At 38.2% G+C, this 27,880-nt stretch overlaps 1 protein-coding gene across 6 annotated transcripts in view; it reads right to left on the reverse strand.

Moving 5' to 3' along the window:
• The window catches only part of uckl1b (uridine-cytidine kinase 1-like 1b), a 47,197-nt gene that overhangs the window by 7,172 nt on the left and 12,145 nt on the right, over positions 1–27,880 (reverse strand). For 4 of the 6 annotated variants that reach the window (XM_062053740.1, XM_062053739.1, XM_062053737.1 and 1 more), the window contains exons 1-10: positions 20,731–20,985; positions 13,720–13,913; positions 13,082–13,188; positions 6,923–7,093; positions 6,644–6,715; positions 6,345–6,534; positions 6,157–6,218; positions 5,295–5,311; positions 3,810–3,908; positions 3,634–3,727 (exon numbers count right to left, since the gene is read on the reverse strand). In XM_062053740.1, the coding sequence (XP_061909724.1) occupies positions 3,634–3,727; positions 3,810–3,908; positions 5,295–5,311; positions 6,157–6,218; positions 6,345–6,534; positions 6,644–6,715; positions 6,923–7,093; positions 13,082–13,188; positions 13,720–13,913; positions 20,731–20,798 (1,074 nt within the window). In that variant the 5' untranslated portion in view covers positions 20,799–20,985. Of the gene's footprint in view, positions 1–3,633; positions 3,728–3,809; positions 3,909–5,294; positions 5,312–6,156; positions 6,219–6,344; positions 6,535–6,643; positions 6,716–6,922; positions 7,094–13,081; positions 13,189–13,719; positions 13,914–16,880; positions 16,971–20,730; positions 20,986–27,880 lie in introns of those variants that run through there. The other 2 variants (XM_062053738.1, XM_062053736.1) reach the window with 2 other exon arrangements.

The raw sequence follows: 27,880 nt of genomic DNA on the forward strand, positions 1-27,880 counted from the left end.
AATCGGCCAGACTGCCAAGCAAGCCCTGAAAGAAACTTTTGAAAATCAAGACTACATTTCCTCTTTTGGGTGTCTTTTTGACACACACATGTCCCACGTAATGTACCCCATAATTGTTTATTATTTTTTTGGTAGATAATTAACCGCCAATATAATTAAAAATGTAATGTAAAATTCTTAAACATGCATGCAAAGAACTCAGAAAACGTTTCCCATTCGGCAACTCTGTACTATAGCCACGCCCCCCCCGGTAGTATACTTCCGGTGCTGTGACCTCTGTTTACATGCGTAATGTCAAAAATATACCTTCTTGCTGGCTACTTATAAATGCTCTAGAACTACAACTGGTTTAGAACTAACAGTGTACGGATTGTAATTATCCAAACATGATTAGCAGCTAAGTAGACAGCTGTCAGCTTTGTGGCTTGCAGCGCAGACAGATGCAACAAGTAAGCAAGTACCTGCGGCTGAGAACAGCTGTCAACACATTTTTTGGGGGATCGTATTTTTTTAATATTTCATTAAAAAAACGCAGAAGTGATATTTTGATGCGAAAATTAATGTTTAAAAACGCTGATTTCCACTTTTTGCGGACATTTCACATGCCTAAATGTTATTGTTTAGCGTGTGGTATTTGGATCTTAGTAGATTCGACCCATTGTGTTATCAAGTCTCTTATTAAATTTGAACAAGTTTATTACAAAAGCAAATTAATAGACAAATCTGTGGTAGTCATTAGGGGTCCCGGAAATTTTTTTTTTATTCCCACTCAAATTGTTAAAAACGTTTTTGAATCAATTAAACATTTTCCAAGAATCAATTTTTAAAAATACGTTGAGGAGGCGCTCACTCCCTGCACATTTACGTCATACAGTATGTCAGGAGCCACGAGGAGCTTTTGTAACCTTTAACCTGTTTTGAAAAGGTTTTGTTATAGTTTAAATAGCAAATGAAATATTGCTAGAAATTGGTTTGAATTGATTATAATGTTAAACTGAAACAATTATTCTGAATAGTGTGAATCAAATTTAATTTAATTTAATTCTCATCCCTAGTTATTACAAAACCCAAAACCAGTGAAGTTGGCACGTTGTGTAATTCGTAAATAAAAAGAGAATACTTTAGCTTTACTTTACCAATGATTTGCAAATGTATTTTAACTTATATTCAATTGAATAGACTGCAAAGACAAGATATTTAATGATCGAACTGAGAAACTTAATTTTTTTTTGCAAATAATCATTAACTTAGAATTTAATGGCAGCAATACATTGCAAAAAAGTTGGCGCAGGGGCATTTTTACCACTGTGTTACTGTTTGGGAACAGAGGAGAACAATTTTTTAAGCTTTTCAGGTGGAATTCTTTCCTATTCTTACTTGATGTACAGCTTAAGTTGTTCAACAGTCCGGGGTCTCCGTTGTGGTATTTTTCACTTCATAATGCGCCACACATTTTCAATGGGAGACAGGTCTGGACTACAGGCAGGCCAGTCTAGTACCCGCACTCTTTTACTATGAAGCCACGCTGTTGTAACACGTGCAGAATGTGGCTTGGCATTGTCTTACTGAAATAAGCAGGGGCGTCCATGATAACGTTGCTTGGATGGCAACATATGTTGCTCCAAAACCTGTATGTACCTTTCAGCATTAATGGCGCCTTCACAGATGTGTAAGTTACCCATGCCTTGGGCACTAATACACCCCCATACCATCACAGATGCTGGCTTTTCAACTTTGCGCCTAGAACAATCCGTAGGGTTCTTTTCCTCTTTGGTCCGGATGACACGATGTCGAATATTTCCAAAAACAATTTGAAATGTGGACTCGTCAGACCACAGAACACTTTTCCACTTTGCATCAGTCCATCTTAGATGAGCTCAGGCCCAGCAAAGCCGGCGGCGTTTCTGGGTGCTGTTTATAAATGGCTTTCGCTTTGCATAGTAGAGTTTTAACTTGCACTTACAGATGTAGCAACCAACTGTAGTTACCGACAGTGGTTTTCTGAAGTGTTTCTGACCCCGTGTAGTGATATTTTTTACACACTGATGTCGCTTTTTGATGCAGTACCGCCTGAGGGATCGAAGGTCCGTAATATCATCGCTTACGCACAGGGATTTCTCCAGATTCTCTGAACCCTTTGATGATATTACGGACCGTAGATGGTGAAATCCCTAAATTCCTTGCAATAGCTCATTGAGAAATGTTGCCCTTAAACTGTTGGACAATTTGCTCACTCATTTGTTCACAAAGTGGTGACCCTCGCCCCATCCTTGTTTGTGAATGACTGAGCATTTCTTGGAAGCTGCTTTTATACCCAATCATGGCACCCACCTGTTCCCAATGAGCCTGTTCCCCTATGGGGTGTTCCAAATAAGTGTTTGATGAGCATTCCTCAACTTTGTCAGTCTTTTTTGCCACTTGTGCCAGCTTTTTTGAAAAATGTTGCAGGCATCAAATTCCAAATGAGCTAATGTTTGCAAAAAATAACAAAAGTTTTCCAGTTCGAACGTTAAGTATCTTGTCTTTGCAGTCCATTCAATTGAATATAGGTTGAAAAGGATTTGCAAATCATTGTATTTTGTTTTTATTTACGATTTACACAATGAGCCAACTGGTTTTGGGGTTTGTCCAATTAAGAGTGGTTATGTATGTTTTTTGCCTTGTTTATTACACCCTTTATACGGGCGCCATTAGTTGTAGAAAAATTGAGAAAATCGTATTCATCTCATAAAGGATGATATATGATATATATCAGAATCAGAATCAGCTTTATTGTCATCACGCAGGGTAACGAGATTGAGGCCATTCCATACAGTGCGATAAAACAAGTGTACACTCTATACAGAGGGTGAAATGAATATGTACATGAATATCTACATGAAACAGGGTGGTTGGTGGAATGGGTTATTGCACCGAAGAGAAGGCAGTTATGAGGGTCAATGGGGAAGTCTGTCAATATCAATAACAACTTAGTGTGTGTGTGACAATAATTGGTACTTTAACTTTATTTCTGTTTTGTTTGAACAGCCGTGTTACAGGCACCGTTTGGAAACAGTTAAGGTATGTAAATAAACATTTACAAAACCTTTCTATGTAAATATTTAATTTTACAACGTACCGGTTATATTTGCAGCTTAAATATATGAAAAAAAAAGTTTTTCTTCGAAACATGCAGTCCGCAAAATACTTAAAAACAAAGCCTTTTGAAAACGTCAGTGTTTTGAGTGCAGACGGGTAAAACTGAGCTTTTTGGTTGTCAAAGAAATGTGCGACATTATGTCATGTTTTTAAACTTTATATACCAACAAAACACAAAACATTGTGAAATATTCACAATGTTTTCTCTGCTTTGTGTAAGAGTGCGCTGATTTCCAAGATAATGTTCACATGTAATATATCACTTTATTAATGAACAGAGCTATCCTATTGGCATGTGGCCATTTTTTCCTTGTTGGACAAAACGTTCATGACAGCTAAAAGTGTTTTTGTGTGGACAGAGACTGTTTTGAAACTGTACTCATTGTTTTAACATTGGTGAGTGTTGTTGAAAATAACCATGTTGGTGTGGACATATCCTAGGAGTGAGTATGTATTAAGTCAAAGTGAATGACATGTGCATTTAATCATATAAACCTGTGATGGGAGGAAGGAGAGCGCTCGCTCGATCAACAGACGCATCAACCTCTTGGAGTAAAAGATGAACTCATCACGGCTGGTTTCTCTGTTTCTAAAAAAGAAAGGTGCACACGTTACGCTGTATGTAATGTCACGGTGAGATGGCCAATAAGTAGCTGTGTCCTTGCTTTTACCTGATGATGGTGTGCATGCCCCTGACCTGGGGTGTACTCTCCAGAACGCTGAGTGTCTGGGGGAGGGGCTGGGCCTGGTGAGCGGAGGCCAGGGCTGCCCTGTAACCACGGCAACAAATAGTACAGCGGGGGTGGTGCAAGGTTGAGAGGAATGAGAGGAGAGTTGGTGGGCATCAGCACCAACTACATGAATAACACGATGTGCACGGTGAGAAAAACACACACATGCCACAAATCATTTTGTTATTGCAGGTGTAAAACAGCTAGGGATCGCTTAGAGAAAGCAGAAACACAAAAAGATCAAAGCCCACAGTGTCAATGTTAGCATACTTAGGTGGACAATTACAAAAGAAAAGAGACCATGATGCTGGGATGAATTGAAACTAAGATCAAGAACATATTAAGGAATTATGTTTCCAAATAATTAGTTTTGCATCTTTCGGTCTCAATTAATTGTAATGATTCTTGAAGATTCCACACTCAGTATAGATGAGTTTGGATAGATTTGTTAGCCCTTGGCCGCAAACACACAGTTACAACCAGTGATGATGTCATGGTGACATCATCACGCTGCAAACAGCTACACTGCCACTGTCACTGAGATCACGTTATTAATGCCAGATGCAACAAAAAGACAAATCATAGCAATTCTGCTCACATATCCCAGCGAAGTTTCCTCTATGGGGAGAATTTTGGACGAAAGACAACGACGACAACAGAGGAGACACAGAAAGATGAAGAACAGATAAGGGGAAGAGAAATGAAAGGGCACAACATCAAGATGGATGAATGGATGAAAAACAAGTCTCACAGTAAAGAGACTTAAAGAGGTTATCAGGGTAACGCTCTTTGGAGGTATTTACTTGTGCTATTGTTATTTATATGCAATGCACAAACTACCCTATGGCTGCCATCTATTTCAAGTCTAGAGGTAGAAGTTGGTAATCAGCACACTTCCTGTGACTAGGGCCATCTCACTTCCTCTGTCTGTGTGTGTACGTTAGTCTCGGATGTTGTGGCTGTTATTGAATGGAAGCAGAAACTCAGCACTGGAAACTTTCTTAGCGGTCGACAATGGCTGCCAAATGATCTCTCCAGCGGTTTTCTTAGTTATTGTTGCGGTCGCGTACTTGTGTCACCCCTAAGAGGAGGAGTCGGACATGTGTATTTTTAGACTAAGAGTGTGTGTGTTGTGTTTTGTTTGAAATAAATGCATTACATTAAATGCTGGCTACTCTACACCACCTAATCCAATTTGTTACGATTTAAGAAAGATGTTTTAGGATGGCACAACTGTGTGTAAAATTGGCCTTCAGATGCGATGGCAGGTGATGCCACATGGCAGCCAGTAGATTTGTGGAAGGCAGATGTTGGCGTTGCTTCCCTCTCTTTTTTCTCCCCTTCTGGCAGTAAAAGGATGGAGCAGTTTGGAAAAGATGGCGGATGTTGAGGAGAGAATGATAGACAGGATAAAGGCTACTCTACCTGACGCTGAGCTCGCGCTGTGAGCCGTGGAGGGTTGTGGGATGAGGGAGAGGTGGGGAAAGGGTGGGAGAGCAATTTATCATGAGTGTGTGAGTGCACACGTTGATCGAAGGGGACATTGAATGTGCCTCTAGTAAACAAATTCACATTCTACTGTTTTGGAAAATGACTAAATATCACATATGTATTCAACACATACAGTATTTATCCAGCAGATGACCATGTAAATAACATCTTCTAAAATGAGTAACTGCATTTTCTTCATGCAGCAACATAATTTTGAGGAATGCAACTACAGAAACTGTTCCTAAAAGTTTTGAACTTTGGCGAACCTGAAAATTATACACTTTTGAACATTATGAGTTTTTTTTAATCATAAATAATGAACAAACTACAATTGATCATTTTGATTGCTTATAAATGGTACATAACAGTGATTAATGTTTTCAATAAGTCATTCCAAATATAACAACCAGATGATGGGAAAGGGCCTCATTTTATGCTGTACCATTTTTTTCCGCTAGAGAGAGCTATTCAGCAAGGTAATTGATCTCAGAATACACAACATAAATAAAGAGACATACATTTACTTAGGGATGCACCATTATGGCCAAACATTATGACCAATTGCTCCAGCATTGGCTAAGCTAATTCTACAAATAAATGTTCTATATAAAATTACAGAAGGTTTAATGCCAGGTGCCTATTGTCTATTTAGTGTACAAATAATTTAGAACGATACGATGTACTAGTAACTAGGACAAGCAGAGCAATACTCTTAACTCATGCACTCATATTTAACAGGTGTGTGTGTGTGTGTGTGTGTGCGCGTGCTTTAAATGAAATGTGTGACCATTCTCACCTCCTCCAGCTGACTGTGGACGTGCTGCACTATCAAATCAATGGCCACCATGTTGCCGCCACCTGACAGGATGATAACAGAAAACAGAGTAATAATGTATGCCTTCATTCTGCAGGTCACTTATTTAAACAAAGCCAGTCATCACAGTAATTGTCATGCAAATGTGTCCACAAGGAAGTAGAACGTACCACGAGGCACCACAATATCAGCCAGGCGCATGGTGGGCTCGATGTACTGTTCAAAGGCCGGCTTGACAAACTTGTTGTACTGTTTGATGACGCCCTCAAGGTCACGGCCTCTCTCGGTTATGTCCCTCCTCAGCCGCCGCACTAGCCGGATGTCTGAGTCCGTGTCTACGAAGATCTTCATGTCCAGCAACTGAAAAGGAAAATATTTTTTACACGCACTAATAAAAGAAACATCTGGGGTCATGTGCTTTTACTGGTCAGCAGAACGTGAAAAACGGACCAATAACCTGCCCCCTTACCTGCAAGAGATCTTTATCTGCAAAGGCCATGATCCCCTCAAAGATGATAACACTAGCTCCATATACTGTTTTCTGTGGAGGACACGAGGGTGGGGAATTACATGATTAGGTTTGGGACATTTATAAAAGTTACTTAGAATGTACTAAAATAGGTAGATGTCACATAATGTTTGAGCTAGCGTCTCAAACAGCAGATTCTCATCCCCTAGCGAGGAGGATTATATCTCTTAGTATTCTGACATGCTGCTCGTTATTTAAATGAGTAAATGTCATCCTTACCCACTCCTTCTGTCTTCCATGAGTTGTAAAGTCATACACAGGAATTTTAACGCTCTTTCCCTGCTTGAGTTTGCGCAACGTGTGCGTCAGTAAATCAAAGTCGAAAGCATCAGGGTGGTCAAAATTGTAGTCGTTACTGGCAGCCCGACTCTGCTGTTCTGTAGTGAGGACCTGAGGGACAGTCAGAACAGTGTTTCATAAATAAGACATACTAAGTACTGCCAAGTCTCCAAAAACCACACGCTTAATAGCGTGTGCAAACTATAAAATTGAGTGTACTATGAGTGGGCGTGTTGCGTGTGATCTACCAAGATTGCGTGTACAATTGATAACTGGTGCAGACCGCCTCACAGATGAACAATTTATAGATTCATGGCTTAATCCTCCTATTATCCAGATGAAAGGCATGATTTATAATCAAGAATAACGATGAGCAGAGATGCGATGTTGCTGCAGCAGCCGCAGCAGGACGCCGGCCGGCTCACAGTGCAGCAGCATGAGCTAGTAGTTGGCTCTTCATTATTAATGCGCCGCTAAAAATAGTTTGTCTGCGTTAGCGCTTATGATAACAATATCGCTAATATTAGGTTAATATTGTTGGCAGGTTTGGGATGATTATTTAGAAATTAATTATATAGAAGGCGTTGTGGGCGGAATAGAGAGCCCTTATTGATTCAGTTGTTAGCGGACGTTTTATTTATCAATTCATTTACGACATAGAATGCATAAAAAAATAATCTTACGTAGGGATTGTGAATGATAGACAGCAAATTTCATTCTAATTTTTGCATATTTTCAGTATGATGGTCCGCTGATACGGTCAGAGTGCAGAATCGTGGCGTCATCTGACCCCAAATCTATGGAAATCGGAGCAGAATATTTAAAATGGCCGTCTGAAATTGTGGCATTTTGTGATGTTTAGACGGTATTTTTACATACTTTGCGGATTGTAAACACAATTGGATATGCTTTGTGCTTAGAGTGTCCGCTCTGAGATCGGTCAAGTCATACCAAAGACTATAAAAGACTATAAAATCTGCTTGGCACTCAGCATCAAGGGTTGGAATTGGGGATTAAATCACTAAAATGATTCCCGAGCGCGGCCACGGCTGCTGCTCACTGCTGCTGCTCACTGCTCCCCTCACCTCCTAGGGGGTGAAACAAGGGAATGGGTCAAAAGCAGAGGGTAATTTCACCACACCTAATGTGTGTGTGACTATCAGCGGTACTTTAACTTTTTTAACTTTTATATGGTTTAATGGATACAATGAAACACAATTAAGCATATAAAGTAAACTTGTTTTTCCATTCTACTGGTACTTTAAATAAATTCACAAAAACGATTTACAATGATCACAACTGACTAAATAATTTGAAAGCTGCAACAAACATTTGTAAAAGAACAAAGGGCAAATTATGAAAGGCTGATCTGATGCAAGTAGGAATGGGAACCAACTGGTTCTTGTTCAGAACCGGTTCCCAGTGTATCACTTCCTTGGAATCGCTTGCCATTTTTTCAAACGATTCCCTTAATGATTCTTCTTGGTGGGAATGACGTCATTACACAAGGTGCGTAGTGACGTCATATCGCAAAATTGCGGTGCTCTAAAGTTGACTACATTTTACAAGAAAAGTTTGCAATAGCGCTACTTGTAATAATTGTAAGGCTGCTATTTCTTCAAGAGGAGGACATACGAGCAATACGCTGAAACATTTGAACACACAGTACGCAATGAATATAAATGAAAGTCATGTTTTTGGGCCGCTCCTATCTCAAGGCTCATCCCAGCAGCAGTAACACTAGCACGTCATTTGAATACAACATGTACTAACACCTCCTATCGTGTTAGTGCTATTATTTGTTCAATTGAAATTAATGCCTTCTCATTTAGATGAGCATGACGAGAGACAAATTCTGACAGGCTCCGATTCTGACAGCCCCAGTTCACGTCTGCCGCTAGACCAATCAATGTCACCGAGCAGTGACTAAGTTTGTGGTCAACAGCTTGCATCTATTTGCTGGAGACACTCCTAATTTTCGGTAGGTGAATGTTTAGTTGTAGTCTAAGAAAAGTTTCATGTTTTCCTTCATCAACATTTTCACTCCGTCATTTCCATATACAAAAAAATTTGAATATTGTCTACAAGTCCATTCATGTCAGTAATTCAACTTTGATTTGTGAAACTAATATGTGATATTAACTCATTACATGCAAAGTGAGTAAGAATATTCATTTCTTATACTTATTTTCAAAAAATAAGTTTTTTCTATGCTATGTATGTGCCTCTTAAGACCTCACTGTAGGCTTTGTAAGGTCACGTTACCTCTAAATTAAACTAAATTGATGCTAATTCACCTTTTTTTTTTTTTCCAAATAAGAATCGATAAGAGAACCTTTAGGAACCAAATCGTTAAGCGGAATCTGTAACTAAGCTGTAAATATACGATCAGTGAAATTATAAATTGATATCATACGTATTGAATAAAAAAGCATTCCTCCCCCTTGCATAAACAGTGCTTAAAGGTAATTGCAAGTTTACCAAAAGCAAAATTTGGAAAATAATTCTATACAGTGCATAAATGAGCTAGTAAGCTTGTCACTCTGTGGAGCACAGCGTCATTTGATGAGGTCTGTACTTATGCAGCAGTAAATGACCACACAATAACAAACATTATCCATTCATTTGGGTGAAATCCAGGCAATATCTAAAGCAATATCACTATCGGCAGAAAAACTGATATTAATATGAGCCGATATCTAATTTTTCTGCGAATATCAGCCAATGATATCAGTCGACTGATCATCCGAAATCCCTTACGGATACATTTTGTTTGCAGTATCTTACCCCGTGACTCACTATTTATACAGTAAAATATCCATATGCACATATAAGGGGTGTGGGAAAAAAATCAATTCGAATTCGAATCGCGATTCTCACGTTTTGCGATTCAGAATCGATTCTCATTTTTAAAAAATCGATTTTTATTTTTATAAAAAAAAAAAAAAATTTTAATTTTTTAAATTAATCAATCCAACAAAACAATACACAGCAATACCATAACAATGCAATCCAATTCCAAAACCAAACCCGACCCAGCAACACTCAGAACTGCAATAAACAGAGCAATTGAGAGGAGACACAAATAAATGAGTTATACTTGTATAGCGCTTTTCTACCTTCAAGGTACTCAAAGCGCTTTGAAAGCATTTCCACATTCACACACTGATGGCGGGAGCTGCCATGCAAGGCGCTAACCAGCAGCCATCAGGAGCAAGGGTGAAGTGTCTTGCCCAAGGACACAACGGACGTGACTAGGATGGTAGAAGGTGGGGATTGAACCCCAGTAACCAGCAACCCTCCGATTGCTGGCACGGCCACTCTACCAACTTCGCCACGCCGCCCCACGACACAGAACAAACCAAAAGTAGTGAAACAAAAATGATTATTATCAACAACAGTATCAATATTAGTTACAATTTCAACATAGCAGTGATTAAAAATCCCTCTTTGACATTATCATTAGACATTTATAAAAAAAAAAAAAAAGAACAATAGTGTCACAGTGGCTTACACTTGCATCGCATCTCATAACCTTGACAACACACGGTGTCCAATATTTTCACAAAGATAAAATAAGTCATATTTTTGGTTCATTTAATAGTTAAAACAAATTTACATTATTGCAATCAGTTGATAAAACATTGTCCTTTACAATTATAAAAGCTTTTTACAAAAATCCACTACTCTGCTTGCATGTCAGCAGACTGGGGTAGATCCTGCTGAAATCCTATGTATTGAAGGTATAGAGAATCCTTTTGAATCGGGAAAAAGTCGTTTTTGAATCGAGAATCGTGTTGAATTGAAAAAAAAAAGATTTTGAATCTAATTGTGACCCCAAGAATTGATATTGAATCATACCAGTATGGCGCCAGAGATATTCTTAAATTATTCTAATGCTTATCAAGTTCGTTAAATAAAGCCACCATTATCATTTTAGTTGGAAAAGTGATGGACAGACATGCCCAAAGAGTGATTCTTTCTTCTTGTTGTTTTTGTATATTCAGAAGAAAACAGGTAAAAAGGCAAAAACACATGTATTTGTTTTGTAATTATTTCAATGTAATTGTCGAATAGGGTCTGATATTCACATGACCTTATTACACAGAACAATATTGTTTTTAATGTTTAATGGGACTCAATATTAAGTGTTTTCACTTCAAGTTCACTATCGAAATCTTATAGTACCGGTACTTCATTTAGCAAAGGAAAGCTTGTTCACAGATTCCTGTTAAAGAGCAGAAGTAGTTAGTAGAACTAAATTTAGGAGACCATCATGCGCCATTGTGACCTTTGCACCGGGTGTTCAGGCATTAAAACTCTTCACCTACAATTTGCAAGATTTCAGAATGGCCTCTTCTTAAGCAAACCAATACAGCAATATAATTGTATAAGCTCAACTGTAATAGATGTGTGGATTCAAACTAAGACACATTCTGTAAACATTTTAGACGTTGCCCTCCGGACACTGCAGTGTGAAAGCTGGCACTTGCGCAGGGGCTCCAGTGCCGCCGGTCAAAGTGACAGGATTACATAACCACAGTGGGCGGATACATGGAGGAGAAGGAATTGTGGCCCTCCCTCCTCACAACACGTTTCCCTCTTTAGACTCACTTCAACTAGGGGTGTACGCTAATTATCAGGCCGATTTGAGAAATTATTAAATAGCTTACTTGTTCAGACAGTAATGTCTTTATATAAGTTTAGCCTGGCGTGTGTCAATTCTTAATGGGGAAAGATGTTAATGCCTCTTGTTTTCATGTTAGGATTTAAGCTATCGAGCTGACGCCAGTAAGTCTGAGTTTATCAAAGTGCAGTTAACAGTTTCGATTGTTCGGTCATCTTAATCTAAAACGGTAATACTAACTGTTGCAAGTTTTACCGCGGTTATCATGATTACTGTTTAAGATGACATCGTACGTCAGACCAAAAAATCTGTTAACATTTAAAAAAAAGTACCATTAAAAGATATGTAGCACAAATAACCTATTTAAAAAACACGCTCCAGTAAGGTGATGATACCCATACAGGTAAATGGGTTAGGGTGAACAAATGGAGCGGTCCTCCCTCCTACAAGGTCGTAAATCCAGGCTATTCAACTGGTGGTCAGTGGCCAAATGACACCACACCGGTCGACAATTTCAGTTCAAAACTTGGGAAAGATTTTAGACATTTTTGCTGCATAATGAATATAATAAAACACTAGAGCACTCCTGCTGTATAGAGGAACTTGGACCAGTGTAACCACATTGGCAGATCCTTGCACTGATTGACATTTTAGCCCCCTAAAGGCCAGTGTTCACAGCAATGGACGTTTGTATTTTGCATAACAGGGTTATTTTTCAGATTTTATTTAACTGATAGAAGAAAAACACCAGAGACAAAAGTCCACTACAAAGAGGGCTGGTTGTAATATAGAGAGAAGTATGGTTCCTAGTTCTTAGCTTTTTGGAAATGTAAACAAATCTCTTACCATCATTGAAGGTACTGGCTTTTGTCAGCTAGTAAACCACTTGGAGCCACGGTGTGTACTTTTAGCCAATTCTATTTTCCGATATGTTTGCCAGCAAAATACGACGTCATCGCCACACTCCTGCATACACGGATAGATGTAAAAAAGAACACACGCTTCATTTTTTATGAACATGTAATGTTAGTCCTACTGTAGTAGAGATGTTGTACTTTCTTAGGACACTTCTACAGATACAGTTTGTTAAGTGCACCTTTGTTTGAGCCTTTCTTACTTCCAGGTGGGCACAAACTACAGTTAAATCTAAATTAAATACATAATAATAGATATAAATTACTTATCAGTATTGGTTTAAAGAAGCAGAAAGTCTTTGGCATCGGCATGTATGTGCATCCCTAACTTCAACCATCACACCTTCTATCCTCCCCATTACTTTGGAATCCAGAAGAAATGCTTTTTTTTTGTTAATTATCGCTTCAGGCTTTTGGGGCGCCACCAGTCAGACCAGAAATACATTGCTTAAAGGGGAGCAGTAGTTAGGACAAGTCAGTTCATGCAAACAAACATGTAACTTCAAGAGCCACATACTGAACATATGTGTTGACGTGCAGCTGCAAACTGTTGCATACCTTGTAAAAGGAGTCCATGGAAAGCAGGACTACCCATGGAACATCTAGAGCTTCAATTATTTTTCTAGCAACGGTTGTCTTCCCTGAAGCACTGCCGCCACACAGACCTGTGACACAATGTTGACATGATAACAATGGATGGCCTTTTGCATGCTATCATAGATAGAAGCTCACCAAGGCTTGCAGAGAGTACGCTGTACTGATGTTAGCGTGACAAGATAGAAAAGCTGGAGCAACAGTTTAAGAGACAAGCTTAAACAGATACCATCGTCTTCTGGTTTTAGTCGAACATTTGCTCCACATTGATTCAGATCGAGTGTTTTAGAATAAGAGCAGCGCTGGACATTGTGATGGACAAAGTTACTTCATCATCTGAACAATATAGAGAAGCATGATGTCTTGCTGCTTAGAGGTGGGGAGATGGTAAACAAATTGAATGCCTAAAATAGGAAAGCACGTTTTTGCATTGATAAACCGCACACAGCCAAGTTGAAACAATATATGGTGTTGTAACACTAAGTAAATTACATTAGGAAACAATGATGTCTATTTGTGGGAGATATTTCTTCATTAATAAATATATATAACGCAAGAAAACATTAGTGTTGTTTCTTAAAAGTGCACATCGAGTCACCTACCGATGACAAAGGCTTCTTTGGACTGGGTGCCATGCTCATTGTACCAGGGGGGGCGCCCAGCAGTGTAGATGGTGCGCTTGGAGGTGCGGAGGAGAGGTGGCTCAGACTTGCACTGACTGGTGGTCCTTTTTCGGGGTGAAAGGCCTGCGCTTACTGAGGGAAGGAGGCGGTCCAGTGAGCCCTCTCCAGCTCCACTATTAAAACACAAAAAATCAACAATCAGCCATTGTTAGGCAAGGAAAACAATGTTTTGGGTATTTTGTTGGTGAAGAGTGGAAGTTTCTAAAGTCAAATCCTTCTGAAATTGTACAATTTGGAATTCAAACAAGATGTTCGAAGATGATATGCCACTATAGCCCTCATGTGAGACTTCAGTATACAGTCGTTCCACGTTTATCACAGTTATTTGAAAACGAACATGATATAATGATTGCTGCAAAGTAGGACCATTATTAATAAATAAAATATTTTTATCGAGTGTAATAAACTTTTTATGACTTTCAACATATGTTTTTTAACATTTTTAGAGTCCTCTAAACATGAAATTACACTCATATAGTCACCTTCATACGCGTTTCACCCAATATAGTAGCTTTGAGTTTGTGCTGTACTTACTGGGAGCCCTGAGGATTGTCCAAGCGTCATTGTTATGGCTGTCGCCCGGCCACTACAACATGGCCACAACGTGTATCGCATTAAAGGCTCACCAATGTGAAGATGTGCTATTGATGAGGCAGGATTTAAAGATGAAATCTATCAAAAAGTTGTTCTGCCAAAAGTTACCTTGAGATTAACGCGGTGAAGATAGAGTAGCGCCAAGATTAGCCAGTTATGGTTTTTAGCGGTGTAACCATTAACCCGGAAACAGAACTTGGCTTGTTGAATATTTTCACAAAATTTGTACCACAACATAAATTAATAGAAAATATGACAAATAATGCTCTGTAATACATATAATACATATAAAAACATGTAAAATATGCTTTAAAATAGGGAAAAAAAAAATTGAAAAAAAAAATCTACAATGTTTGAAGAGAGAGAGATTTGAAGCGAGATCTAGCGAGGGACGACTGTAAATCGCAAGCTCTGTGAGACTTTAGCTTAGCATGTTTATTTGGCTTGTGTGTTAACTTTTTTGTACACTTGTTTGACAATAATGATAATTGTGTGATGAATGAAATAATGTCGATGAATATCATAAAGCAACACCAACACAACCAGCACATCTCTGTCATTGTTCGATTTCTGCTTACCGAGGCTCCAAAGTAACTAATCTGTATGTGTGTGTAGGGATGGGAATTGATAAGATATTTCCGATTCTGTTTCCATTTTCTATTCTGCTTAACCATTCGACTCTTTATCGACTCATTTGGAAAAATAGGATAACAAACAGGTTGATTTGTCATGACAGGTCTCTCCCGGTCATGTCCTGTGTTGTTTTGTTGTTACTCTCCGAGGTGTTGTGTTAAGTTCTGTTTCTAGCGCTACTAGCAATCCTTTGTTTATGTTCTTGTTGCTAGGAGCGCTTGCACTCACACACCGGTTTCTGTATGATGATTAGTGTCTCCAATTGCCGCAGCCACCAATCACTCCCCTTTATACTGTATGTCCATCTGACCCTGCCAGTCCTTGCGGGATTTTAGTTCACTAAAGATAGCTAAGGTTTCGCCCTGTACACCATGTGCCCTTTTCCTGCGGCACGTTTCTCCTGCATTTTTGCCCGAAATTGGATTTAATCATCATCTTACCTACACACCGCTTCCTGCCTTTCCTTCCACGTCCTGGGAAACACAACCATTGCAGCAATGCGACTCAAACGTGACATGATAAGCATCAACTCTGTTTAGTTTAGAGTGGAAGTGTCAAACTCATATGAATCATGGGTACATCACAGTTATGACTGCCTTTACACGGCCACTTATAACTGCAAAACCATTTAAATATATAGTCGCCTAGTGGTGTTATGCAATTGTTCCTACATTAGAATTCAAACGCTATTTATTAACAAACTGTTCGGAATCAAAAGTCAAGATGTAGATATTCAAGTTCAGCTTGGACTACCTTGTTGCATCATATTGAGTTAAGAACTGCAGTTGTATGTGGTCCAATATTTTACTGTCAAAATTGAAATCCATTTAACAAGAAAGACAGAGTTTTATTGACGCACATTATTTCCATGCTTTCACAGGCCACATAAAAGGATGTGGCAGGCCAGATGTGGCCCTGGGCCTTGAGTTTGACACCTGTGATTTAGAATAAACATGAGTGTACAAACCCAACATTGAGGTCTTAGGAGGCCTTCAGCCTCAATGGGGTGCCAAGGCCAAGGGGGTCCCAAGAAAAACATATTAGGTTTGGAAAATAATAAAATATATTTTTTACTGTAGAAATACTCAAAATACAACATAAATTATTATGTAACAAATAGACAAGAATGTTCATTAACATGTTGAACATTTTTCTAATAAAATTACAATGATTCTTTTTAAAATACTATATGAGTTGACGGTGACCACTCAAAAGTATGTATAACTATTAAATCCAACAGGACTGTGTTTGTGCCGCGATCGGCGCAGTGCATGGTGACGTCATGTGCGCAAACCGGCATTGAGAAAGAAATAGATAAAACTGGTGAACAATTATTAGGAACCAGATATTAACAAGAACCGGTTTTAGATTCCTATCCCTATGTGTGAGACAAACAAAGAAAGCCGTGCTTACAATTTACCAACTGTAAATAAAACTAAGAAGGCATCGATGTACCGTTTGTTGTGGGTTAATGTTTCGTTCATACTTACAGGCAAGTTTGACCAATCCAGCAGAGTGCAACAGCAACAACAGTGAGTGCCAAAGTACACAAAGTGACTCGATTGCATGACAACAGTCCACCGTCTGTGCTACTGTGCAATGTGCATCCACAAAGTTGAGCCATTGACTAAAACCATAGTGTCCTCACAAAATCGCCACAAAGTAGGTTTTTCCAGCTGAAAACGTTATCCATAATCAAGTGCTCAGTAACACAATAGCAATTCCCTCAAATAAGGCATTATCAACTGAAGCATGTTTTAGAGTGAAGCAAGGAATGTGAACTTTACAGAAAAACAAAGATAGCTCAACAAAATGCATAATAACTCAAACTTTTTAGCAATGGGCCTACTTACTGCATTATCCGACTCATCTGGACTTTCCCCAGCGAGGTTTGTAAAAAGCCAGCTGCCATTATTTTTAGTAGAATGCATACATGCACATGTACAGTACGGCATTCATCGGCATTTTGCTGTTGGGGCTACTGTCACGCCTCTTTATATAGGTAATACCCCTGCCTAGGTGAAGCACCACGGCAGTTATCTTATCGCAGTGGAGTAACCCACTGTACTCATGGATCTAGTTAAGGAGTGGAGGTTACACACACGGACACACACATTGACACAGACGCACACACACACATGGTAGATTATCAGTTAAAACAAGGGGTGTAACGGTATTGTAGATACCGCAGTATTCCGGTTTCAAAGTCTTCACAATAATACCTTGACGCCTGACGATGTCAAACAAAATTAGAGTGTCCGCCCTGAGATCGGTAGGTTGTGAGCTCAAACCCCGACCGAGTCATACCAAAGACTATAAAAATGGGACCCATTACCTCCCTGCTTGGCACTCAGCATCAAGGGTTGGAATGTGCGAGGCACCAACGTGGGGGCGTGGAAAGCCGTAAGCAGGAAGTGAAGTGTGTTCGTAGTCGATAACAGGAATTGTTTTTTGGACATGACCTGCAAATTGCCACCACAATCTTTCCATAACTATTTGTGTTATGTTGCTAAAAAACAAACAAACTCTGCTGAAAACATAACCTCTTTGGCGGAGGTAGGAAAGTATGCCTTCCGCAAAGCAATACTTTCGACTCAAGCGTTTTCAAGGCGACACACAGCCAGCCGGTCACGTCAAACAGTATGCAGGTAATAAAAAAAAAACAGTGTACAACACGGGGAATATAAGGAAACTGAAAAACCATTCAATAAAACATCAATCCATCTATTTGTCCACCGTTTGTTTCTCTCGATGTCACGCTGGAGCCTATTGACCTGCAGTCAGGCGGAAGGCAGCATACACCCTGGACAAGTCACCCCCTCAAACTCTCATCCAGAAAAAAATATTTAAAGCCAGCAAAGTTAAACATCAGTTTGTGAGGTATTTACATTAAAAGTTAACTTGTTACTTAACTGTTCTGAGAAACAGCATTTTCCAGACTGATATAAACATGTCCACTGCTTTACAGAAAGTAAACATTGAAAGACACTCAAGTGAACATTATTGTTTTACACTCGTTGTTTACATTGTCACTTTAAAGACATACAACTAAGTTATTTTTTTTAAATATTTGCTCGAAACAGTAGATGTTCCTGCACAATTTTTTGCACTTAAAAATACATGCAGTACATGTGGTAATAAATATGATCAGAACATTTTAGCATCATGTTTGTGTTTAATTACAGTAAGAGTGTTTATCCCAAACATTCCTGCCACTCCATTTTACACACTATACAATTTTTAAGCCTTTTTATTGGACATATTCCACAATAATATCGTACCGTGACCTTAATACCGTGATAATATGGTACCGTGAGATTTGATACCATTACATCCCGAGTTAAAACCAAACCAGGGTGAGATTAAAGATTACCGCATTGAAGTTGCTGAATCATGCACTTCCTCTGCAACTACAGTCAGGAACATTCCAGTGGGCAAAGGAAATCTTACAGCAAAAATCTCCCCCAAGGTCAACAATAGTCCCAGCTAAGAACAGTTGCAACTATAAGAGAAAGGTTGTACATTTGTTACGCTTTATCTTGAAAACCTTGTGTTAAAGTTTTTGAGCAAATACTTACCGGTAGTTGTTCTTATGAAAGTGTATGCTGATATAATATATAGTTCTACTGATGCAAAAATGACAAACTAGGTTACCACTTGGCTTTGTTTTAAATCTCCTATGAAAAGGATTGTGCTGGTTTAAGATATACAAATATAAATTGGGTTTACTAAGTGTAGTAGAGTAACTTTTTATTGGACATATTCCACAATAATATCGTACCGTGACCTTAATACCGTGATAATATGGTACCGTGAGATTTGATACCATTACATCCCGAGTTAAAACCAAACCAGGGTGAGATTAAAGATTACCGCATTGAAGTTGCTGAATCATGCACTTCCTCTGCAACTACAGTCAGGAACTTTCCAGTGGGCAAAGGAAATCTTACAGCAAAAATCTCCCCCAAGGTCAACAATAGTCCCAGCTAAGAACAGTTGCAACTATAAGAGAAAGGTTGTACATTTGTTACGCTTTATCTTGAAAACCTTGTGTTAAAGTTTTTGAGCAAATACTTAGTTGTTCTTATGAAAGTGTATGCTGATATAATATATAGTTCTACTGATGCAAAAATGACAAACTAGCTTACCACTTGGCTTTGTTTTAAATCTCCTATGAAAAGGATTGTGCTGGTTTAAGATATACAAATATAAATTGGGTTTACTAAGTGTAGTAGAGTAAGCTTACTTTAAGAAAGCGTACTCTTAAAAGTCCTTGAAAAATAGATTTTTGGAACACGGTATGTGGCATTTTCTGCTTAATTTTGACTCGATTTTCGCCATGAAAACTAATAATCAGTTTATCTTGCTTTCAAAACATAACCAAAGTTGGCTTAACAGATTTGAATGGCGTACTTTCCTTTATTTTTATAAGGATGTGATGGCTCCTCTGAAATCTTTGCCCCACACTTTGAAAATTGTGGAAGTAGAATTGTCTTCCATCAATTTATATATATCAATATGGTATTAATACATATGCATATATTAATAAATATGAAAATATAAATACAAATGTGATATACAAATAAATAAATAATTTGTATAAATAAATGCGTTTTTGTAAATATATTTTTGAGATTTTAAAATATATACAAATAAAATTTATAAATATAAAAATGTGACATACAAATAAATCAAGAATTTGTATAAATAAATGTGTATTTGTAAATATATTTTTGAGATTTGAATATAAATATGTTCGATTTTGTATTTGCATTGAATTTGCATATGCGGATCGCTTTTTTGTTTTTGTGTCGATGAGACATTCCTCCCACAAACCAGATGCACAAATAAATGTGACCTACACACTCCCCTGAACAACCAGCAGAGGGCACTGCAGCCAGAGCATGCAGACATGGTCAGACACTGGCGAACCAATCAGAGGCACACTAGGAAGGGTCATATTACGTCATGACTTACGTCATGCAGTGCCCCCTGCTGGTTGTTCAGGGGAGTGTGTGGGTCACATTTATTTGGGCATCTGGCTTGTGGGAGGAATGTCTCATCGACACAAAAGCAAAAAAGCGATCCACATACAGTATGCAAATTCAATACTAATACAAAATCAAGCATATTTATATTCAAATCTCAAAAACATATTTAAAAATACACGTTTATTTATACAAACTCTTGATTTATTTGTATGACACATTTTTATATTTATAAATTTTATTTGTATATATTTTCAAATCTCAAAAATATATTTACAAACACGCGTTTATTTATACAAATTGTTTATTTATTTGTATATCAAATTTGTATTTGTATATTTATTAATGTATGCATATGTATTAATATCATACTGATATATATAAGTTGATAAATGCAAACCAAAAATGTGCGCGACGAAACCTCCAGGATGTTTAGCTGTCCTGCGGGAGGGTCCTGAAAGGGTCACCAGTCAATCACAAATCTGACTGACACTTAACAACATAGCAATTTAAAAACATGTTTAACTTGTTCCACTTTAGCCCAGTGGGAACTTAAAACCGTAAAAAACGCCAAGAAATCTCTACTTAGAAACAACACAACAACAACAACATAGGCACAGCAGAAGCACCAGAAGGATACTCCAAAAGGCAAGAAAGATGACAAAATAACAGCATACAACAATAAGCTAAATAAATTGAAATAAAGTGCACTTACCGGCCATCAGATCTCAGGGTCCAGCAACCAGATATTCTGGCTCCACAGTAATTTGGTAAAATGCTCATAAGTAGACAGGTCCACTAGTACTACTTGGCTGGATCTTTAATGATTGTATATGTTTACACTCTGCTGCATGTGTGGTGCAACGCATCGAGAAAAGGCAACAGTGCACAAAAGGGGTTGGTTGGTTGGGGGTCCGATTGAAGGATAAACGAAACTTTACATACTTTGCGTTTCCTACACTCGCTGTAGTGGCGCGCACGGAGGAGGGAGGCACTGCGGCGCGTTCATGTCAAAACGATCGTGCGCGCGGTCTCGTGGCCACGCCTACTCCTCCTCCTCCTATTTCTCCTCCTTCCACTTCAACAGCGAATGCAAGCAGTGCGTGGACGGCCTGCCTTTGCGAAGAAGTTCATTAGGCGGTATTAATAGTAGCAGCAGCTAGCAGAAACACCGGCCCGGCTGCAGGCGCGCTCGGGTAAACACATGCGCGTCATTTGCATCTGGCAGTGCGCGTTCACGGTGCAGTTGGTGGTAAACAAGAGCGCGACGGAGAACGAACAGGAGCAAAACCTATAGAAACCAAAAGGTCAATTACTCCAGGCTAGTATTTGACTTCTCAATGCGTTGCATTAAGAGAAGAACAGAGTTGTGTTTGCCACTGAGGGGACTCCAGTGTCTTTACAGCAGTCTGGGGACGTCAGCAATATCTATCTGCACACACGCACACGTCATAAACAACATAATGAAATCCAACACTTCTCATCAGCTGACAACACTACACTTCCACCCACAGTCACTGCACACAAACAAAGCATTCTTGTTCCTCAACAGAGCAGTATCCCATAATTGTTTTTCACTTTGGGTAAACATTTAAAATAGCAAAGGACTTATGTAAACATATGACAACATCTTAAATTCTTTACCATGAATTGATTAACGTGGACCCCGACTTAAACAAGTTGAAAAACCTATTGGGGTGTTACCATTTAGTGGTCAATTGTACGTAATATGTACTGTACTGTGCAATCTACTAATAAAAGTTTCAATCAATCAATTCAAATATTTGCATTCAAGAGCTGTTAAAATGTCAAGCGCGGTAAACTGCATTGGGGAGAACTTGCATTGATGAGCTCTGCTGCATATCAAGGCAATAAAATGCCAAATTAAGGAATCAATGCCTATTGCATCATTTGTCACAAAAAGTACATACATATATATATATACACATATACATACACACATATATACACTGTATGTACATATATACACACACACATATTTGTACAAATATATATACAAATTTGCATATACATACAGTATATACCTACATATATGTATACACACACATAAATATATATATATTTTTTAATATATATATATATATACATGTGTAAATATATATATGTAAATATATATATATATATATAAAAATGTGTATATATATATATATACATACATATATACTGTGTATATATATATATATATACATATATATGTATATATATATGTCTTAATTAGATTATCCAAAAAATAGTGCTCGATACCGTGGTAGAGCGTAATATGTATGTGTGGGAAAAAAATCATAAGACTATTTCATCTCTACAGGCCTGTTTCATGAGGGATTTCCTCAATCCACATATATGTATATATATATACATATATATATATATATATTTACATATATATAAACATATATACATATCTATATACATATATATATACATATATATATACATATATATATATACATAAATATATATATGTATATATATACATATACATATATATATATGTATGTATATATATATATATATATATACATATATATATATATATATATATGTATGTATATATATATATATATATATATATATATATATATATATATATATATATATATATACATGTATATATACATATATATATACATACATACATGTATATATATATATATATATATATATATATATATATATATATATATATATATATATATATATATATATATATATATATATATATATATATATATATATATATATATATATATTCATACATACGTGTATATATGTGTATATACATGAATATATAGACACGACTTACAGTCGTGGTCAAAAGTTTACATACACTTGTTGAAGGACATAATGTCATGGCTGTCTTGAGTTTCCAATAATTTCTACAACTCTTATTTTTTTGTAATAGAGTGATTGGAGCACATACTTGTTTGTCACAAAAAACATTCATGAAATTTGGTTCTTTTATGAATTTATTATGGGTCTACTGAAAATGTGACCAAATCTGCTGGGTCAAAAGTATACATACAGAAACATACATTATCAATTTTGGTGATGTAGAAAAGTTACAATCAAATCAAATTAGCTTCATGGCATGGCCTCTTATCTTCATGTGAGTGATTATGATTGACGACACCTGTTGACTTCTCTGAGCCCATTTAAATAGGTTACAAGGAACTCAGCACAGATCTGAAAAACCAAATCATTGACTTGAACAAGTCAGGAAAGTCACTTGGAGCCATTTCAAAGCAGCTTAAGGTCCCAGACAATTGTTCGTTAGTAATAAAGTGCATGGCACAGTTTTGGCACAGTTTTGTCACTGCCACGATCAGGAAGAAAACGCGAGCTATTACCTGCTGCTGAGAGAAAATTGGTCAGGATGATCAAGAGTCAACCGAGAACCACCAAAAAGCAGGTCTGCAATGAATTGGAAGCTGCTGGAACCAAGTGTCAGTGTCCACAGTCAAGCGTGTTTTGCATCACCATGGACTGAGAGGCTACCATGCAAGAAGGAAGCCCTTGCTCCAGAAGCGACACCTTAAGGCTCGTCTAAAGTTTGCTGCTGATCATATGGACAAAGATAAGACCTTCTGGAGGAAAGTTCTGTGGTCAGATGAAACAAAATTTTAGCTGTTTGGCCACAATACCAAGCAATATGTTTGGAGGAGAAAATGTGAGGCATTTAATCCCAGGAACACCATGCCCATGGTGGTAGTATTATGCTCTTGGCATGTTTTGCTGCCAATGGAACTGGTGCTTTACAGACAGTAAATGGGACAATGAAAAAGGAGGATTACCTCCAAATTCTTCAGGACAATCTAACATCATCAGCCCGGAGGTTGGGTCTTGGGCGCAGTTGGGTGTTCCAACAGGACAATGACCCCAAACACAGGTCAAAAGTGGTAAAGGAATGGTTAAATCAGGCTAGAATCAAAGTTTTAGAATGGCCTTCCCAAAGTCCTGACTTAAACGTGTGGACAATGCTGAAGAAACAAGTCCATGTCAGAAAACCAACATATTTAGCTGAACTGCACCAATTTTGTCAAGAGGAGTGGTCAAAAATCCAACCAGAAGCTTACCAGAAGCTTGTGGATGGTTGTGATGTGTTTTTTGTGACCAACAAGTAAGTGCTTCAATCACTCTATTAAGGCTGCAGCTAACGATTATTTTTCTATCGATTAATCTATAGATTATTTTTTTGATTAATCGGTTAATCTTTAGATTATTTTTTCGATTAATCTATAGATTATATTTCCTTTTACCGATTATTTTTTAATTTAAAATGAAAATGAAAAAATAAATGTAGGCCAGTTTTTTCAAAAGGCTTGGCTTTTATTTACAAAAAAAAAGTATGGCCACTCAGTCAACATTGACAACAACATGACAAAATATTCTGTAACAATGTAAACATTTAAAACTTTTAACATTTAACAAAATTAAAAGTAGCTTATTTGCTTTTTAAATATAAAAGTAAACATCCAGTGCAAATCTTAATATTATGCAATAGTATAAGCATTTCAAAAGTAAAAGTATTGCTTAATTTGCTTTAAAATGTGCAAAAATAAAGATAAACATCCAATACAAAAAAGTGCAAAACGAAATATTCTGTAACAACAGTGTAAACATTTCAACAAAAGTGAAAGTATTGCTTATTTGCTAAAATGTGCAAAAATAAAGATAAACATCCAATACAAAAAAATGCCAATCTAAATATTCTGGAGCACTGTAAACATTAAGTATTGCTTTTAAAATGTGCAAAATAAACATCCAGTCCAACACAGTACACAATAACCAATTCTACTCATTCCAGTGAGTGTCTAACAGTTGTAATGAAGAAAGGTTAGCATGTCTACATGCTCTGGTTCTTTTCTTGTTTACAATATTCCCAGCAGCTGAAAATAGGCGCTCAGAAGGGGTCGATGTGGCTGGAACTGAGAGCTAATTAGCCTTCACCTCAAGCCAGGACTGCGAGTGAGCTGAGTTGCAGTTTAAGTTTCTAGAACGTCAACGGGCTCATAGTGATGTTACTAGTAGTTGACTGGGAGGTGTTTATTATCATTTGGGGAGAGTCCGGTGCCTTATGCTCACCTGCTAAACACCTATCTGGTCGACGCTGAAGCGCTGACTACATGCGCTCTGAATACGCACTGCTGATTGGCTGTTAACACTTTGTGTGTACCAATCAGATGGTTGTGTGGGTGGGACAATGCTGGGTGCTGAGACAGAGGCAGAAGTAGCAAAGCAGCTTGTTAAGACTTTAGCTTAGAAACTCGTTCGGTACACCCCCGTACCGAACCGAAAGCCCCGTACCGGAACGGTTCAATACAAAACATGTACCGTTACACCCCTAGCAGATACAAATGACACATTCATGTTTTTGTGTAATGATGACAACGTCCCACGCGGACGATTGACTAGTTGATGGTGATGGCAAGAACGCTGTCGGCTGTTTTCTTTTCAAATGTTCGTTCATAGCCGTTGTGCTGCTATGATAGGCCATTTCCGCTCGACACAGTGTGCATACAACAACATTATTAGGCCGTGTATTGAAATACTCCCACACTTTTGCCGACTTTTGCCATGCTTTTTCCCCCTCGCTCGCACCGCTCGCATTGTCTGCTTTGCGCTTCGCCATGACGGTAGTGTGACGTAAATATGCGACGCGTCGACGCACAAAAACGGCGTCGACGTATTTACGTAACCGATGACGTAGACTACGTTGACGCGTCGTTTCAGCCTTACACTCTATCACAAAAAAATAAGAGTTGTAGAAATTATTGGAAACTCAAGACAGCCATGACATTATGTTCTTTACAAGTTTATGTAAACTTTTGACCACGACTGTACATACATATATATATATATATATATATATATATATATATATATATATATATACATATATATATACATATATACATATATATATATATATATATATATATATATATATATATATATATATATATATATATATACATATATATATATATATATATATATATATATATATATATATATATATATATATATATATATATATATATATATATATATATATATATGTGTGTGGGGAAAAAAATCACAAGACTATTTCATCATATATATATATATATATATTTATATATATATATATATATATATACATAGATATATATATATATAGGGATGATGTTTGATAAGAAATTATAGAGTTCGAGCCCATTATCGAATCCTCTTATCGAACCGATTCCTTTTCGAATCCAGATAGGCTGTTGTATATGGAAAAAACCACACAATATTTGGTTTAACAAAAGCTCACTTTTACTTTATAAAAAAATAAAAAATAAAAATAAATATTGACTGTTGTTACCCCCCTAAAAAAATGAAATAAAAAAAATAAATATTGACTGTTGTTACCCAAAGTATATTAAGTGGGATTTTTCAGAAAAACAAATATGTACAGTAACACAAAAACAACCTGTCTCTGTGATCACTATAGGTGTATAAATCAAGTCAAAGTCAAAGTCAGCTTTATTGTCAAACAACTGTTTGTACAGGACATACAGGTGGACGAAATTGCGTTCCTCTCACATCCACGGTGTCTATAAATATAAAGTGTAAAATAAAAATAAAAAAGACAACAATTTAAACAGTCGCATGAGGGGGGGGAAAAATATACAGGGGAAGAAGATATTACCAGAATATCTATAATATCTATCTAAGTATTCAGATGGGAGTGCAAAGTGCAATGTAAACAGTGTAAACAGTTAAAACAGTTAGCAGCATTTTGAGTCCGGAGTAAAGTGGCTAAGTGATAGATGGTGTGTGTGTGTGTGTGTGTGTGTGTGTGTGTGTGTGTGTGTGTGTGTGTGTGTGTGTGTGTGTGTGTGTGTGTGTGTGTGGGTGAGTGGGGGGGGGGGGGGGGTGGGGTGTAGTGTCTCAGTTCACAGTTCAGTTCAGATCAGATTGCAGGGCAGAGTGAGAAGGGGGGGGGGGGCCGGGAGAGAGTTCAGCTTCCTGACAGCCTGATGGATGAAGCTGTCTCTCAGCCTACAGCTTCGAGCTCGGAGGCTTCTCAGTCGTCTGCCGGATGGCAGCAGTCTGAAGAAGCCGTGTGAGGGGTGTGTGATGTCGCCTGCCACGCGGAGTGCTTTGCGTGACAGGCGTGTGTTGTAAATGTCCTGGAGGGAGGGGAGGGGGGCACCGACGATCTTCTCAGCTGCCCTAACTGTGCGCTGCAGCGTCCTGCGGCAGGACGCCGTGCAGCCTCCGTACCACACAGTTATGCAGCTGGTCAGGATGCTCTCGATGACGCCCCGGTAGAAGGAGTGCATGATGGAGGCTGAGGCTTTTGCTCTTCGCAGTTTGCGGAGGAAGTAGAGGCGCTGTTGAGCCCTCTTGGCCAGTGATGCAGTGTTGGTTTTCCAGGAGAGGTCATCTGTGATGTGCACACCCAGGAATTTGGTGCTGCTCACTCTCTCCACCACCACACCGTTGATGGTCAGAGGAGGGTGCTGGGTGTGCGCTCTCCTGAAGTCCACAACAATCTCCCTTGTTTTCTCTACATTGAGAGAGAGATTGTTGTCACCGCACCATGTGGCCAGTTGGCTCACCTCGTCTCTGTAGCTGGTCTCATCGTTATTGTGGATGAGACCTACCACAGTTGTGTCGTCCGCAAACTTGACGAAGAGGTTGGTGCTGTGCTTCGGCGTGCAGTCGTGGGTCAGCAGGGTGAAGAGAAGGGGGCTCAGCACACATCCTTGAGGGGCCCCTGTGTTCATGATGATGGTGCTGGATGTGTACCTGCCGACCCGGACTGCCTGTGGTCTCCCAGTCAGGAAGTCCAGCAGCCAGTTGCACAGCGACGT

Source organism: Entelurus aequoreus, linkage group LG07 (assembly GCF_033978785.1).
Source record: "Entelurus aequoreus isolate RoL-2023_Sb linkage group LG07, RoL_Eaeq_v1.1, whole genome shotgun sequence".
Classification (NCBI taxonomy): domain Eukaryota; kingdom Metazoa; phylum Chordata; class Actinopteri; order Syngnathiformes; family Syngnathidae; genus Entelurus; species Entelurus aequoreus.